Below are 18812 nucleotides of genomic sequence, written 5' to 3'. Positions count from 1 at the left end.
CGGGAAACTAATGATGGATTCATTTGGTGTGCATAGCAACATTTGTTGGCTTTCAAATAAGGAAATAAAATCACTCAGTCAAGTAAGTCATCAAAAAACAATGTCATTAAGAGCTTGGAAAACATGCGTTTAATATAGGTTTTATCCCATTATAAGGGAAATGGTAATGAGTGAGGAGATGAGCTTCTGGATATAACTAACCAACACACTTGAGGCACAAAAAATAGTACTCTGGGGCAAGAGGCAGCACTGACAATTTAGTTTTGTGTGGGAACTATTTATCCTTCTGGTTTCAAAGTGGTGAAAACAAGGCACTTTGGGACTCAATATGTTCCCATAAAAGAAAGTGTCCAAATATCACTTGCAAAACTAAAAAATGAGAGAGGGAAAACTCTTTCTCCACCTCAAATGCAGACAGATTCAAAGAAGTTTCTCCAGTGTGTTAATGTAATTGACCCTCCCTCATGGGAGCCAAAATCTAGAGAAGTAACTCTAAAAACACTACGTTTACCTCTCATTTCATCTGCAAAATTCTGGCTCTGATTTAAATACTGTTTGACCTTCTTGAGTTCTTCCTCCAGGTGGCAGACTTCCCTGGCCCTTTGCTCAGATTGACCCCTGAGAAGGCTGTTGTCCTTCCTCATTTCCTAAAAAACACAAGTAGTTGGTTACAACCGAAACAAATACCCTTTGACTATTTAAATGAAGTTAAACATCCTCACTTAAATAAGTATACAAATGGAAGTCAAGTAGAGAAGAGAACCAAATCTAGTCATTTTTTTCCCTCAAGAAATATAACTTTCTTTGAACTTTCTGGTTGTCCACATGCTTGTGAAAGTGTTAGTTCATAAGTAAAACCCTATTGACAAGATACTCAAAGAGAGAAGTAAGTAACAAGTTCCTATCACTCCTAAACATTCAAATACATCTTGCAAAATAGGTGATGTCTTAATAAGACAAATGCTTCATGTGACAAATTTTTATTTCCTTTTCAACACAAAACCATCTTAAGTGTCACTTTTTATAGAGATGCCTTTATTGGTAAAACTACAGTCAACAAATGTTTATCAAGAAAATCTGCAATGTGGAAGATGCTGGAATGGACATTTTGAATGACACAATATGAATAAGAGAGAGTCCCAACACTCAAGGCAGGTACCACCCCACCCCACCCCCAACTAGGGGAAGGTGTGATACCAGTAATTTAATATACGCTGGGAAGTGCTGGCTTTCGTGTGCTATGGAAAAAACAGAGGGATGGAGCACCGAAAGATTTAGTCTAACCAAAGGATCTGAGCTTTCATAGTGAAAACAAGTTCTCTGAGTACTTAATTAAACAAACTATCCATGCATCATCCATTTGCAATAACACAGCAGAGATACATATGCAGTCTGGTCTACTACCTAGGGAGACCTGTCTATTTTGCTGGATCTTAAAATCAAGGTCATAGTTAGACTATTGTGTCAACTCAGCCAGGTAATTGTGCCCAGTTGTTTGTCAAGGAAGCACTGGGCTAACTGTAATACAAGGGCATTTATGGACTTTAGTCATCATTGACTTCACTGCAGTGGTAAATCATAGACAGCTGGTTATAATTACATCAATCAGGGAGATTGCCATCAGTAGTGAATCACGCTTAACCCAATCAGTTGAATCCCTTAAAAGGGGAAATGATTCCAGCATTAAGAAAGAATTTCCCAGCTTGTCTCTGGACAGCCAACATCTCCTAGAACTCATCAAGAATCTTCATTGGAGCTCCTGGTTGCAGCCCACCTGTGGAACCTGGACTTGTGCATCCCCACGGCTGCATGAGAGACTCTGATAAATCCCTTACTACCGACAGATATCCCTTGTTGATTCTGTTTCCCTAGAGAACCCTGACTAATACAGATGGTGATGTCCACTCCACCCCTCTCCAATCATGCCCAGGTCAAATCAGATTACAAACATAATCCAATGTCTATTTTTGGAATTCATAACCATATCAAACTGCTATACTCCACCCTCTGAATTCCAAAAAGAGATTACAATATCTGAAAAAACCTTAAATCAGTAACAGTGCAAGTACTAAACCATATCAAAATCAATTTAAAGAAATACAGGTTATCTTGGGGCAAAGTCCTGTCTGCTATAGACCTCTGAACTTAAAAAACAAGTCATCTGCTTCCAATACAAATGAACAGACATAGGATAAACATTTTCATTACAATAAGGAGAAATTGGAAGGGAAACAGGAAGTTTCTCTATAGTTCAGTAGGCCCACAGAGAATCCTCTGTTTGATCTCAAAGTCTGAGAGTCATTCCTAAGAAGGTGGTTTCTTCTCTGTGGAGCCATATGGGAAACCACACTTTCCAGACTTGCCCAATGGCCATTTTCTTGGTTCCACCCTTATCAAGCATTTGGGTGTCGACCAAGCTCCAGACCTCTCCCTCTAAGAGTGTTAGGGTGATTACCACACCTTACCCAATCTTTGGGTTAGAGTTTTAACCCCCCTAGTACAGTGATGTGAAGACAATATTCCCCCTAACCTTCGGCATACAGGCTCAACCCTCTCAGAGCAATGAGTTGACCACCTTCCCTAACTTTTGGGGGACAGGTCCCCCCCTCTCAGACCTGTAGGATGCTGACCTTAACTGCCCTAATCCTTGGGGAATGTGCTGCTCCACCCTCTCTGTACCCTGGGGCAGCAAAACTCTCCCTGAACAGTGGGTGGGAATATCCACCCTCTTCAACTGCTGGGGCAAAATCACCCTCTCTGTACATGTGGATGGGGTTCCTCTCTTGGCCCAAGGTGATGTCTTAATTCCAGATCTCAGCTTCCATGGTTTTCCTCTTAAAGCTGTTTCTCCTTCAATCGCTCCTTTCCATGTCCTTTTTATTCCAGGCTGACAGTGGTTTTGTTCATACAGCTCTCTCAAAAAGAGAGCTGTTGGTTTAGCATGCAGGAAGGAGGGGTCCAAGCCATCAGATAATAAGACTTTCCACAAGTCTTTCCAACATAACTGCATCTCCCATCCTGATTTACAAGTTCCAAGTTTATTTAAGTCCTCCAATGGGACACTTTCATCTGGGAGCCTAATTTCCAGAGGCTTGGAATTTCCAGAATCAGTTTCTGTTTTCTTTGTGCCCAACATATAGCATTTTGCTATAAGCTACAAGCAGAAGCCAAGCCAAATTCTCGGGGTTTACTTTGGAAATTTCTTCAGTTAAATGCCCAGGCTCACCATTTCCAAATGCTGCCTTCCATAAAACACCAGGAGTTAATCTTGATAAGTTCTCTCCAACTTTAAAACATGGATCACCTTTCCTCAAGTTTCCAATAACAGTTTCATCATTTACTTCTAAGACATCATGAAAAGTCTCTTTTTCATCCATATTGCTATCAACGGTCTCTTCAAAGTGTTCTAGGCCTTTTCCATCAAGCATCTCACAATTCCTCCAAAAAGACCCCTTATCCATTTATAAAACCATTCCAGCATTTCGGTAATTGCAAAAGCACTACCCCACTCCTGGTACCAAATTCTGTATTAGTCAGCCAAATGGGTGCTGATGCAGAATACCAGAAATTGGTTGGTTTTGATAAAGGGTATTTATTTGGGGTAGGAGCTTACAAATATCAGGCCATAAAACATAACTTTCTTCCCTCACCAAAGTCTATTTGGAACAAGATGGCTGCCACCATCTACAAGGGTTCAGGCTTCCTGGGTCCCTACATTCCTGGGGCTTCCTTTCCTCTGGGTTCAAGGTTTTTTTCAAGGCTTGCTTCTCTTTCCTCTGCGTGCTGACTTCCCGGGGCTCTAGCTTAAGTCTTCAGCATCAAACTCCAACATTAAAACCCCAACAACAGAAACGCACAACTCTGTTCTTCGCCATGCCTTTTAACTGTGACCCCCACCCACCAAGGGGCAGGAACTCAATGCCCTAATGACGTGGCCCAATTAAGCCCTAATCATAACTCAGTCAGGCCCAGGTACAGATCAGATTATAAACATAATCCAGTATCTATTTTTGGAATTCATAACTTTATCAACCTGCTACACCTGTGGAGGCCGAATGAGAACACTATTGCTCACCTGAAATAAGAACAAGGCCTAGAGCTGCAGGGTGCCTAAGAGTTACCTCCTGAGAGCCTCCGTGTTGCTCAAATGTGGCCAGTCTCGAAGCCAAACTCAGCATGTAAAAGTGTTGCCTTCCACCCAGTGTGGGACATGACTCCTAGGGATGAGCCTCCCTGGTGTGGAGGCATTACTACCAATTACCAACTGATGATGTAACTAGAAAATGACCTTGAATAAAAGGGTCAACTCAGACCAGCAGAATATCTCAGTCTACATATACTACCAGGAGTTAAAAATGCTTTTTGACCTGAATAAAAGGGGGAAATGGAAAGGACAAATGAATTCATATGGCTGTGAGTCTCCAAAAAGAGCCGGGAGGTGATCAGAGGGGTCGCCCTTATGCACACCTCAGCAGAGTCCCAGAGACAGATAAAGTAGACACAACCTCAGGTATTGGTTCTTCTGAGGGCTACAGAGACCCACAGATTATATGGTCATGGCAGATGGAGTTCAGTGCCATGTCAGATGGCCCTACTTTGGAGTTTGTGTTTCTGTGTGATGGAGCTGGACTCAGATGTGATCTTTGTTCACAAGCCTCTCCTGTTACTTTTACCAGATCTGTAGTTGGTGCTGGGGTTTAGTGTATACTCTGAATCTCTGGACTGACCATGTGACAGCTAGGCCCTGAGTCTCAACAGACTTGCAACTCCTACACTCTGGTTTATTGAACTTACCCCGCTCAGCTAACATGGAGGTGAAGAAGATCAACCACCACACCAGGGAGCCAAGAGAGCCTACAACTAAAAGCAGGAGAATTGCATCTAGCATCCATGTGGAATCTAAGCCCCCTCTTGATATAGATGTGGAGTGGACACAACCATTCTAAGGTCCACAGGATGGAGGAATAGAGTATGGATTAGAGTGGACTTACTGACATTCTATTCATGAACTATTGTGATTAGTAATCAAAGAAAATGTGGCATTAGTGTGGAGAAAGTCGCCATGGTGGCTGCTGGGGGTAGGGAGTGGGAGGAAGAGATGTGATGTGGAGGGGTTTTCGGGACTTGGAGTTGTCCTAGGTGGGGATGCGGGGACAGTTACTGGACATTATATGTCCTTCCATGGCCCACTGGGTGGACTGTGGGAGAGTGTGGGCTATGGTGTGGACCATTGACCATGAGGTGCAGCGTTGCTCAGAGATGTATTCACCAAGTGCAATGAATGTCTCATGATGATGGAGGAGGTTGTTGTTATGGGGGGAGGAGTGGGGTGAGGGGGGTGGGGGGTATATGGCGACCTGATATTTTTTTAATGTAACATTAAAAAAATAAAGACAAAAAAATGTCAAGAAAAAAAAGAACACTATTGCTTATTACCATATAAGACTCACATAACAAACATAATAAATCTCCTATTTATATTCCTCCCATACCTATTCTTAACTTTCAATGATTTTTATAGCTGATGTGAATCCCATTCTATATCAAGGGTTCTTAACTTTTTTTTGTTCCATGAACATCTTCTCAGAATGTAGCGGCAGATAGTTTCATGACACTCAACATTGCAGTTCAGAGAAAATAAAGATAAGAAGTTCGTTGTTTTTTTTTTCAATTCAAGCTCACGGACCCCCTGAAATCTTTCCATGGACCCCTGGTTAAGAACCCCTGTTCTATACTGAATGCCAACTTCTGGACCACAGGAGTTGGCATATATCATTATAAACTGACAGAACCAAGCACATCACATCCTTGAAAAACAAAATAAATTAAAATAGATCTATATAGATAGAAATATTCCATGTTCACTTAGCAGAAAGGACTTTTTTTAAACCCACACTTCAAAAAAGCACCAAAATTCCCCCTCTGGAAAGGGAGGAAAATGTTTGCATCTTAAAGATACCATTAAGACCCATCCTCCAGAACCCTACAGTACTGTTAGAAAACAGATGGCCCTGGCGATGCTCTGCTGGAAGGCTGCCTGCAATTATCAGTCTGGTTACTACCAGCAGATGGGCACTGATGAGCAAAGCCAAATTCAAGAAGAGGGAGAATGTGGATAGTAGAAAGTACTTGAAAACTCGCTGGCAGCTGTTCTATTCATGCATATATGTGCATTTCATCATTAATGTAAGACAGAACCCACTGTAGTTAAACTCCTCCATCTTTCTCCTAATCCTGACTCCCTTCCACTAGCTAAAGAGACACTCTATCAAATGACCTATCAATTAGAAATAAAGGGCAGCTCCAACTTATCTCAAGACTGAGAGGCTAATGCTGTTCATTTCAGTTACTGTTAAATTTTGCAAGGAAGGCTCATTAAGGTGCAAGGATGTTTTTGATTAAACATTAAACCACAGAAACTATCATTACTTGTTTGTTCTTCAGGCTCAGAACAATCACCAGTCAAATGAGATGACAAATGTGAAAGGAAAAATACTTTAAAATACTTTAACAAGGGTAATGGAGCATTATTAGCATATTTCTTCCCAAAAGGTAATATTAACCAGACTTTATAAATTCTACACATAAGATTTATTAGAATTTAACCACCTGGGTTGATTTCTCGTTTTATTTTGCAACTTATATTTTCTTACCCTAAAAAATTAATCAAATCAAAAGACACCTACATCTAGAGGCTTGACAAGAAAGCTGAGAAGACATTGTTTGCCAAAGCTGGGTACATGATAATAGAAAGGAAAATAGGAAGGAGAAAAGGGAGGGAGGTGACAAGGAAGTCTGTTTGCTGCAGTTGGTTTCACTCTGCTTCTGTCCATAGTGGAGGCATTCAAATGAAAAGCTAGCTCAATGGAAAGATTAACATGGCTTTATCCTGGCATTAGCTCCGTAAATATTTGTTTCTAATGAAGAAATGTTCAGCCAATTCTAGGGCCCAGCAGGCTTATAATGCTAGGCCTATGACCAACCCAAGAATTTTGAAAGGCCAGAATTTAGAAAATGCATCTGAAAATGGATCTGTAGGCTGCCATCCATCAGCAGTTAGTTTTCTGGAGGCTACAGCCACTTAAGACTTGATTGGGTAGCTCATTATCAACAATGAGTTAAGCATACAAGGATTTATTCTCCTAGGCATCTCTTGCATCCTTACATGATTTGCAAAACTGGGCACGACTCTGGAAAAGCACAACAAAAATCCCTATAACCATAAGGCAGCGTTAGAGTTTAGCAAGCAATTCCACCCAGATCAACTTTGGTTTAGAAGTGACAAGGGAAGCATCATTTCCTAGGGCCAGACAAAACAAATTTCAGTTACTGTGTGGCATTTCATGATCCCATCCATGAATGACACTTAACACGTCCCTTGCTAGGGTGAAGTCTATATTGTGAAAAAGGGATGGACGCAAAGAGATGTGTTTTTCCTTTCCACCTCATCATACTTGACTGCCAGACCAAACTCCTTTGAGGACCTAGTGTGATACATATCCATATGTATGAAAAGGTCCCCAAGCTAGTGCTCGTAATCTTGACTATCAAATGTAGGTATTTTATTACCCAGCCCAAAGCTACTGGGCTGGCACTGGATTCTGGATGAATAGCTTACCTAAACCCTGCATTTATTTTGATACTAAATATTCACTTTATCCTTGATTGGGCCATTAAATCACATTTCCAGGACTGATAATCTCATTGCAAACATCATATTAATTTACTAAACACAGACAAGGAAAGTTTCAGTATAAATGTCACATTAGTTCAGCATCCAGAACCTATAAGCATGCTAAAACTTGTTTGCACTTAATTATAATTAGATACGGAAAGTTACCCAGAGTGACAGAATAATAGAACATGCAAAATATTTAATGTTAAAAAAAAAAAAGCCCCAAGGCACTATCACTTTCTCTGCTCATGGGTGACAGCAGACAGTGGTAACACCCAAAGGCCATAGCAGTTGTCAAGACCAATGCAGTGAAGAGGGGGACTGCAGTAACAGCCTTCCTTTACTGTGCCCTTGTATGCTGGGCATTGGGCTAAAAGCACATCACGGATGATATTTGATTGAATCATGACTATGTCTTGTAAAGTGGCATTAATATTGGTCCCTAAATGCAGAGGGAAAGTCACACAGCAGGTGGGTGGCAGAAAAACAATGCCATTTCAGATTTCTCGTACTCTAAAGCCACCAACATTTTACCACTAAATTATACTACCAGTCTAACTGTGGTGAACCACTTTCAAGATCCCAATCTCAACTCAAAATGCAAAAGTCAGCTCAACTCCTTGAATTCCTGAGATCATCCTCAAAATAACACCTAGAGACATGAATTAAGACAAAACCTAAATTGCCAGGCTCTGTGCTAGGTGCTTTCACATGACTGCCCTCATTCTACCCAGAATTCAATTAACGATAAATTAAACATGACGAGCATTTAACTTACTACAGGCTAGAGTGAACTGTACACAGCTCGCACAGCTTACAAACCAAATCCTGTGGGAATGAACAAATCTTCATAAACACCTACAAGACAATGTCCAGACCACTCCTGCAACTTGGCACACACACAGTTTTAAAATGTTTGGACCGTCTTAACCAGATGACTGCTTTTACAAAACGTTTGCACCAGGCAGCCAGCGGAGTCGCGGGAGTGTGCCAGGCTGAAAGGGAAGCTCACAGAGGGAAGAGTTTGGTGCCAGTATGCCTGTGGAAATGTTAGCAGAAGCATCTGTTGGTTGGTCCCCACTGGCCAAAAGGCAAACATTTGTTTTGCTGAAACAAACACTTCCATTGGAAAATGTCTGCTGATGAAACCATCATCTGATTTGAAGTTTTCTTCTGCTTGGGTTGTGGGAGCTCTGGCATAATATCACTGGGCTACTATATTACGCCTTTGAGGCAGGCTGCCTTCACAAATGCCTCTTTGCTACTGACGTGTTCTGATTTTACAACCATGATAACACTCTGAGCTTTGAGGATTTTAGAGTTTTTGTACTTGAATAAATAACTGTTCTTTACAGAGATTTTTTTTTTAAAATACCCTTGGGGAGCAGATGTGGCTCAAGTGGTTAAGCATCTGCTTCCCATATGGGAGGTCTCAGGTTTGGTTCTCAGTGCCTCCTGGAAACAAACAAACAAAAAAACAAGCAAGCAAATGAACAAAACAACTCAGGGAGCCGATGTGGCTCAGTGGTTGAGCACCAGCTTCCCTCCTATGAAGTCCCGAGTTCAATCATCAGTACCTCCAAACAAACAAACAAACAAAAAACTCTTTACAGCCTAAAAAACAATCTCAGAATACTTAAAAGAATAAATGGAAAAACATCCTTTCCTATGACATTTGATGGATAAGAGACCATCAAATGTCAAATGTCAAATATCAAATATCTTCCGTCAAATATCAAGTATCTTCTGCTGTGCCTCTTCCTATCATGACAATATTGATTTAGGGCTCTCTTCAAATTGTTTCAGTGTATTAACTGTCCCCAAATGGCTCTTAATTAAGCCCTTTATAATAAACTCCAGACCACTAAATATATTTCAGAGAAATGCCAAATTAAAAGTATGTGAGAATAAAATCCTATCGGTTAAAAAAAAAATCAAGGTGCCTCACTTGAATCCATGCTATTTGGGAATCCTCATCCAAACACAACTCTCCAAAGACAGTCAGCAACCTGTGCCTGCGGGCACTCTACACTAAGGCTACTGTTGACTTCTGAGGCCAAAGGAATATAATTTACAATTACCTGATATTTTTATACAAATTTAAATCTCGGAATACTTCGGCTGATGTCACTTTTGTTTATTTAAAATCTACGATTTTCCACAAGGCTTTTTATATTTGATGAATCAAAAGCCAATCCTGGGAAAAGGAACTGAAATAACACATTCCATCATCAGTTTTGTTGTTTTTTTTTTTAATTTATAAAGTCCCTTCCTTTCTTCTATTTGTGCCACATCACATCCCAAATAGTCTAAAAACACACTTAAAAAAAAAAAAAGATTAGGTAGAGTGTATTTTTAATTCAAGTCATAGTTTCTTATAATTATTAAACACACATTCATATTATTGGGATGGATATTGGGATGGAAAGTTAAAAAAAAAACAACACTCAAATTAGGTTATATACAGAACCCTGTATGCAATATTTCTGAAAAAATTAAAAAGTATATATAGTCATAAAATTACTGAAAACCCATCTATAAATCTCTTTTACCCACTACACTTTATCATATACAGAAGCTGATACTCATCTCTACTCTGCACCTACCTCACTGGTTTTCCTCAGCTCATTTTCCTTGATCTGACTTGCCTGAAACGCCTGTTCAGTTCTGTAAAACTTTTGCTTAAATTCTTCTACATTTTTTTCCAGCTGTTGTTTTACCAATGAGACCTACAAAGAGAGAAAAAGACAAAGTTTAATTTTTATGTTTTACTTTTTAAATAATCACTTACTCTAAATAATAAAAAGGCCATGGAGGATAAGAATTTATGTCATGTATTTTGGTGAGACACAATATACGTTACAGCTAAATACAGCATTGTAACATTAACTTAAAATGCCATTATATGAACCTGTGACATCACTTGGCAACAGCATATAAAAGAGGTTGGCAACAGCATATAAAAGATGTTGGATTTGGAGAGTCAGCTACAAAGGAAACAAAATCTAACAACTGTATAGTAAGAAATAACCAAAAAAAGTGAGGACAAAGAACAAATTGGTAAAACATATCTGCAATAGTTATCAAGGAATAAAATTATAACCATTTTTTAATATATAAAGCACATCTATGATTTATTTTACAAAATGGCAAATCAATTTTTTAAAATGGGCAAAGAACTACAAAAGGCAAATAAGCTTTTGAAAGAAAGAAATAACCTCAAAGATAATTGTGAATTAAAATAACAATAAATGCCATTTTCGTTACTTAGGTGGTAAAACTTTTAAAACTGGACTATCTCCTATTAGCTGATAGGACGAGGTAAGCAGATTCTCTTATACCTAGTGGGAAGTTAAACTACACCATTTGGCACTATCTATCAAAAGTTAAAATGCATATCAGGGGAGCAGCTGTAGCTCAGTGGTTGAGCATCTGCTTCCCATGTATGAGCTCCCAGGGTCAACCCCCAGCACCTCCATAAAAATTAAAGAAAAAAAACATATACACTCCAAGTCACCAATTTCATGTTTAGAAATCTGTCCTACAGAAATATCAGAACACATGCACAAATATATCTGCCTAATGATATTATAAACAGGCTACAATAAAAAAGAAACTGTTAAAACCTGAACAATCATCACTAGGAGATCCAATAAAGGAAGGCTCAGGCAATATCAACAAAATGTTCCCTTTAAGGTAAAAACAAAACCAAAAACCTCTATTTTTACATTTATAAACCTATTTTTAAAAAGACCTTTGAGGATACTCATTAAACTATTCACAGTCATCTGTCCTAGGAAGAGTAGGAGAAAAGAGGAGTTTTTTAAAACTGTATTTGGACAGATGGATAGGTGGGTGTGTCTAGAATAAGCAGTTCCTCATACATCGAAGGTGCCAATGTTACTTTTCCCATCCTTAGTGGCCTTCTCCCATCCCAAGTTCCTGTATGAAGAGAGCTCAAGATGTCCTACACAGCAGCAGGTTGAATTTGAGAGTTACGTTAAGTTTTTCATAAAACAAAAGACGGTACTTTAGTGATAAATCCTTATATTTAGAAAAGAAGCAAACGCTGAGAAAACAAACCTAACTTTGACAATAGGTGAATACCTGACATATTCAGGGTAAACTCTAAAATGCATCACCTCTCAGGCAAAATGGGTAATGCCAAGAAAAGAATGAATTATTCCACTGTACATGTTCTGCCATTTTAGAGCTATACCTATTTAATGCTTAAGTGCTATAGATACAGCAGTGAACTAAACAGACAAAAATCCCTGGCTCATGGAACTTAGACTTGAGTGATGGAAGGCAAACAATAAAAAGTAAGAAAACTGTAATGTATATCAGGTGATAAGCACTATGGAGAAAAATACAGCAAAAGGTCCTGGGGGGCAAGGATAAAGCCTGTGTTGATAACGTGGTCTTTGAGGAGAAAGCTCAATAAGAGGAGGCCCACACACCAGGCAGATGTAGCTAGGAAGAGCAAGCAGCCAGAGCAAAGGCTTCGGGTAGGCACGTGCTTGGCATATACAGCCAACAGCACGGGGGCCGTGCAGCTACAACAGAGGGAGGGAGGGGAGACCAGAAGGAGATGAGGTCAAGGAGGAGGTGACAAGGCCACCAAAGGCCCTGCAGACTTCTAAGACCTGGCTTTCACTCTGAGATAGATGGGTAGTGACTGAACGTTTTGAGGGAAGAAGTGGCACAAGCTGACATATTTTAAAAGACTTGCTCTGGCTGCGGGGTTTAAAGGAGATTGTAAGGAAGCAAGGGTAGAAGCAGGGAGACCGGTTTAGCGTCTACTGCAGTAATCCAGGTGAGAGATGATGGTGTCTTAGACCTGAGTGTAGCACTGGAGAAGGTGAAAAGTAGTCAAATTCAAGATAAAATATAAGACAGACATAGAAGTCAGTATTATTCTTAATGGGGAGAAAGGTAGTACAGGGAAGGTTTCTGGGTTGGTCGTCAAGTTCATGGCAAATGATTACAAGAGAGCACATGACACATTAATTTAGCTGTACATTTGTTCTACATGGATTTGTCTAAACAGCCAAAACCCTGTCTCATGGAACTTGAGAGGTTTGAATGTATGTATAATATACATATTATGTACATACACACATATATGTGTGTGCATGTGAGTTGTGGGAATAAATACATACAAACATACATACATAAAGGTAGAGTAAACAGAGTTTTAACGGATTAGTTGAGAGGTGTTGAGAGAAAGAGAAGTGTTGAGGATAACATGGAGGTCTTGGCCTGAGAAATACAAAGAATGGAATTGTTATTTACTGGGTTGGGGAAGACTAAGAGGGGGCAAGGTTGAAAAGAAATACCTGGAGTTCAATTACTAAGTTACATGTTAAGTTTTAGATGCCCGTTAGACATGGAAACATCTGTCAAGTATATGCCTATGAGTCCTACATTCAAAAGAGATATCCAAGTTGGAGATATAAATTCAGGACTCGTAATCATACAGATGATATGTAAAACCATAGAACTCGATGAGAACAACTTTGCAGTGAGTGCTAAGTAAACTGATTTTAACTTTCAATGCTTTAACTATTATTTTTGGGCATAAATTACTTGGGAAAGTTCCCATCTCATCACAACCAAGAACCACTAGACTATCAGAGACATCCAGACTTTCAGATTTGAAATCTGAACTCACTCCCCTTTTTCTTAGAGGAGAAAACCAAGATTCTGTTTGCTATCCACTTTGAAAAGTAAGCAAAGAGAGACTAGAACAGTCTTTCTTTAAAAGTATCATATATCAGCTATGATAGTAAAATAAAATGTATAAGAAAAGGGGATGTAATTGAGGAAAGAGAAAAAAACGTGTCTCCTACTTTATCCAGTTCCGCCTGCAGGGCATTACGGGCGCTCTTGGCTTGCTGTACCTCCTGGGTGAGCTTAGCTTTCATCTGAGCGTACTCTTGGTCCAGTGTTTGGAAAGAACGCTGTTGACGGGAGAACTCCTAAAAGGGAAAAGGCATAAGCATCGAATTGGCAATAGTTAAAAAGGAAGCTTCCAGGGTGAAACAAACGTCCTTCAGGCAATGTTATATTGAAAGAGCAGTGGACAACGGGGAGCCGAGCTCACTGTCCACTTTAGTGAGAAATATAATCAGCCCTAGCACTGGTCCTTGGTAATCACATCCAGGTCTCTGAAGGAGAAGGGAAAGAAGCCTGACAGCTGACCACATGGAAACTAGCCTGTCCTGCCTATTCCCCAATCGTAAATTCATCACCTCTATTTTGAAAGCTCTGAGGGCAAAAGAGAGACAAGCTGAGCTGCAATGATTACTACTCAGCTGAGGAATTAAACACTCAAAAAATGGGGTTTAAAGATCATGTGTCATATACCACTTACAACAGTCTGGAATTGAGGACAGGAAATACATGATACCAATTAGATAAACTTTGAGAACCACAGGATGCCAAACTGACATTGCTCTTAAAAGGCTACAGAGGGAAGCAGGTGTAGCTCAGTGGTTGAGCACCTGCTTCCCATGTACAAGGTCCTCTGGAATTGAGGACAGGAAATACATGATACCAATTAGATAAACTTTGAGAACCACAGGATGCCAAACTGACATTGCTCTTAAAAGGCTACAGAGGGAAGCAGGTGTAGCTCAGTGGTTGAGCACCTGCTTCCCATGTACAAGGTCCCAGGTTCAATTCCCAGTACTTCCTGAAAAAAAGAAGGCTAGAGACTTTCAATCACATCATACACTTTCAGATTATTATCTGAAAGAACCAAACTGGCAGCAATACTTATGGAAGAGAGTGCAACTTTCTCCCCCCATCACATCAACTACCTTTCTAATTATTTGCTAACCCATCCATGGTTCTTGCTCCTTCAGAGCAAGAAAAGTGTTTGAAGCAAGAAATATGATCCTTTCTTACCTAGTATTAAATCTCAACAAAGCAGAAAACATTGATAAAAAAGAAAAATCCAATTTCTAATTCTCCAATCAAAAATTGAAAGATGGAAAAATTACAAAAACACAGGTGTGAAGAGAAAACAGTGCTCATAAAATATATCCCCTTTAATATCTCAAATTATAAAAGCTCCTCTTTTCCAGTGGTCAAACTATTAAATATTCACAAACGCCTTCTATACAAACTCTTCATGCATCTATTTATCTTACCTCTTGAAACTCCTTTTCTTTCTCTTTGATTTTCTGTTCCAGAGAACACCTGGCACTTTCCGCATTTTGTCGCTGACAACTTAAATCTTCAGTCATCTTTTTTAGTTTTTGTTCCAATGTAGTACACTAACAATATATGAAAATGTTCAACAAAAAACAAAAATTATTCGAGCAGCAAATAGAGTTTTAGAAAAATTAGCCTTAAGATTTGCTTCAAGTTAACATTGTTTTAATACTTTGATACTTTTAAACCAACTTTCCATGAAATAAAAATATTAACCTGGTAACAAAACACTATAATTATCTCATCACACATAAAATTTGTATTTGGGAAACATTAGCAAGGATGTAAAGTGTTAGCTCATTTAAATAAACATTTCATAAATTCTGCTATGGAAAGAGAAAACGTTTCTAAACAATAATAATTCTAACATTTTGTTGCATGGAAATAAGAGGTCAAAATGCAGTGGTGTTGACCTATATAATTGAGAGCCTATAAAATAACCAAAGGGTACATACTCCCTTCACATAGTTTGTTTCAAGCATGACAGACTTTGTAGGAAACTTTAAATATTAAAATGATTCTTTCCACAATGCTCTCACAATGACACTTTTAATTTCTGGAGGATACAGCACTCCAGAGAAAATCACAACCGCTTTTTAATCAAGCTGCCATGAGCAATACAAAGAACATTCTATTGCCTTTATATATAGCCAATTATCCTTGAATCTAATTTTTAAAATGTGAACTACATCAAAATTTAGGAAGCTCTTATAAAATTAGATTGGAACAAAATGGTCTTAATTCTCCAGTTGTTGAAATTCATTCCTTTGAATCTTCCACGTGATGCTTAAATCCTTAAACGAACATTCAAAACAAATCTAAAGACTTAAGCAGTTTTAAGAAAATTTCCTCTTTGTCAGGGAGAACTTCATGGTTCAAAACAAATACGGCCCAATTTGGCAAATCTCCATCTATTAATGGATTTTTCTGAGACTTTTTTATAGTCTCATTTAAAACTATTAGAAATATTAGAATTGTAACTGAGAGTCAATAGGAAAACACTCTGGCAACACTTTTCCAGTCACCAATTATTAGCTAATTGAAGAAAAAATGACTAAATGCTTTTGCAAATGTCAGAACTTTGAAAATACCAAATTCAAAAAGTAAAATAGTGAGTGAGTATTGAGCCACTTAATCCACTGCTTTGGACAGCGAGATACCTTTGTCATTTTTCTTACTATCTTCAGTTTTTAAATCCCAAAGAAAGAGTATTACAGACTATTTATAACAATAATGAATATGAATTCAACAAATATTTATTGAGAGCTTGCTGTAGGTCAAATGCTATTGTAGGCACTGAGGACACAGTAATAAACAACTCAGGCAAAAATCACTGCCCAACTGATTATCCAAAATTTTTGAGGGTTGACAATCTTCAGAAATGGCAGAATAGATGAATAAACCCTTGGCTCCCTCTGCCGACACTCCCTCAAACTACAAAACATTCTACTCAATCTCAGAATCAAGAATTCTTTCCTTCTAGAAATGATATGTTAAAGAAAAAAGAGAGAGCCTTTCAAAAGTATTTGCATATTATTTAAAAATTTTTATCAAAACACACTATCCATGTAAGAGTAGCTGACCACTAGGTGTCATGAATGCGCCATAGTATTCTAAAATTGTGCCCAGAGCTCAAGACCTTGTGTGGAATGAAGGAGAATATCACCCCTTGGAACGACAAACTCTAGGCCTACATTTTTCATCTGTACATTGTGGGTGCTGAATACCGGTTTGCTGTCAGTTCCAATACCATTTCCCCAAGAGTTCAAGCCTTGAAATCCATATGGTTTATGAACATTTGGAAAAGAAGCATACTAGAAACGGCATATGTTCAGTTAAGACATGATATTGATTTTTTTAATAATTAGCTTCATTTAATTTAATATGTAACTCTAATGGTAGATCAGGAAATAACATAACATAGCATAATTTGATCTCAGCAACATATCTGACAATGTCTTATTATCCTTAGAGACAAGAGTCAGGTGGATTTGTAATTCATTGGGGGGGGGGGGGGCGCGACCCAGAAAACAGGAACCAGTAGAGCCCTGGGGAGAAGTCCTAAAATAAAAAAGTCAGGGCTGTGTTCTCAGCACTGTCCTAGTCAAAATTTTCAATTGATCACCTGATGAGGGAAGACCTCATTAAGTATTTTAGATAGAAGTGGGATTTTGTGATCTTGTTACCCCTAAACCAACAAGACAAAATGTAAAAGGGTAAGTGGAAGTTCTTGTATTTAGAAAGGCCTGGCATGGCAGAAGTACAACTGAAACTATGAAAAACTCCATGTGATAATGACAGCTAATAATTTTATAAGTTTACCATACACCAGGCACTGTACTAAAGGCATTGCAAAAATTATCTCAATCTTCACAATTCTATGAGACACACATTATTATTAAGATCACTTTATTAATGAGGCAACTGAGCCTAAGACATTAACTAAATAGCTTCCACACCAAAACAACTGGGATATGGCAGGGCCAACACTCAAATCCAAATCCCTCTATGAAGAGAATAAATACATGGATCAAGGAAGGTCATGGCCCATTGAATCTCCATTGTTCCTTCATTCTTCCAATCAATATTTGTCAGTTATTTCTCTGGGTAAAGCACTACTGCACTAGGGGAAAATATATTAATAACAATGAAGCTGGACTTTCACTTCTGGGAAGATGGAACAGACAAACTTTTCCCTATTCCTCCCACTAAGAACAAATGAAAAACCCTATCCATTATAGTAAACAAACATAAGAATCTGAAAGGTGGAGGCCAAAAGGCAGGCTGACCAAAGACCTTGGGACATAGAGAACAATATGATGGTGCTCGGGAAAAAATGGGGTGGGCTCTCAACTCAAAATCCTTTACCCAGTGTAATATCATTTAGGAATGAAGAGGGAATCCAGACATTTTCAAATAAGGACAGCTAAGAGAATGTCGCCAGAAAACTTACCCTGAAATAATGCCTAAGGGAAATTCCCTCAAAAGAATGAAAACAATAAAAGGAAATTTGGAAGAAATCAGGAAAGAAAAAAAACACTGAAAGCACAATATCATTAAATACAACAGGCTTTCCTTCTCCAGTTTTCTAAATTATGTTTGACAGATGAAGCTAAAATTATAACACTGTCTGATATGATTCTAAATGTATGTAGAAAAAACACTTAAGAAAATTATATTATAAATGGAAGAAATAAAGGAATGGAAAAGGAAGTTTTCTATATTTCATATAAACTGATAAAATGACAACATGAGTAAACTCCGATAAACTATGGATATATAATGTACAACCACCAAAACAAATTCTGCAAATATATATACCCAAAACACTAGAGATAAAATAGAATTCTAAATAAGTGTTCAAATAACCCATAGGAAAGCAGAAAAAAGAAGAAAATGAACAGGAAAGGAAAAGAGAACAAAACAGAAAACAAAAAGATAAAAGTAACAGACATAAGCCGCAACACAGCAACAATTACATTAAACATGAATGGTCTAAATACACCAATTAAAACACAGAGCCTGGCCAAATGAATTTAAATAAAACATGATTCAACTACGTGGTGTCTAGAAGATATTCACTTTAAACATAACAATATAGGCAGGTTGAAAGATAAAGGATTGAATGGGTATCCTGTATAGTATGCATGATTGTTTTGTAAACTCACATCTTCTCTAATAAAAAATTAATTTAAAAAGATATATGGGATTGTGGGAAGATGGCAATGGACTGACAGGCAGAACTGAATGCTCTCATAAAAACAATGGAACAAGAGCCAAAAGCTCTCAAGAGATCTACTTTGGGGGTCAGCAGACCAAGACAGTGCAACACAACTCCCAGGAGGGTGAAGAAAAGAGAGACAAAGAAGCTGAAAAGACAAACATGAATTACCAATTCCCCACAGCAGCAGGAAAG

General features: G+C 38.5%; 1 protein-coding gene across 1 annotated transcript in view; it reads right to left on the bottom strand.

The window, feature by feature from the left end:
• CENPF (centromere protein F) overlaps nt 1–18812 on the bottom strand; it is an 89292-nt gene that overhangs the window by 28657 nt on the left and 41823 nt on the right. Inside the window, exons 8-11 of the mRNA XM_004470999.2 lie at nt 14833–14958; nt 13528–13656; nt 10282–10404; nt 512–647 (exon numbers count right to left, since the gene is read on the bottom strand). Coding sequence (XP_004471056.2) covers nt 512–647; nt 10282–10404; nt 13528–13656; nt 14833–14958 — 514 coding nt within the window. The remainder of the gene's footprint in view (nt 1–511; nt 648–10281; nt 10405–13527; nt 13657–14832; nt 14959–18812) is intronic.

Source organism: Dasypus novemcinctus, chromosome 13 (genome assembly GCF_030445035.2).
Source record: "Dasypus novemcinctus isolate mDasNov1 chromosome 13, mDasNov1.1.hap2, whole genome shotgun sequence".
Taxonomy (NCBI): Eukaryota; Metazoa; Chordata; class Mammalia; order Cingulata; family Dasypodidae; genus Dasypus; species Dasypus novemcinctus.
The sequence above is the reverse complement of the archived record's forward strand: the minus strand, read 5'-3'. Positions and strand labels throughout refer to the sequence as shown.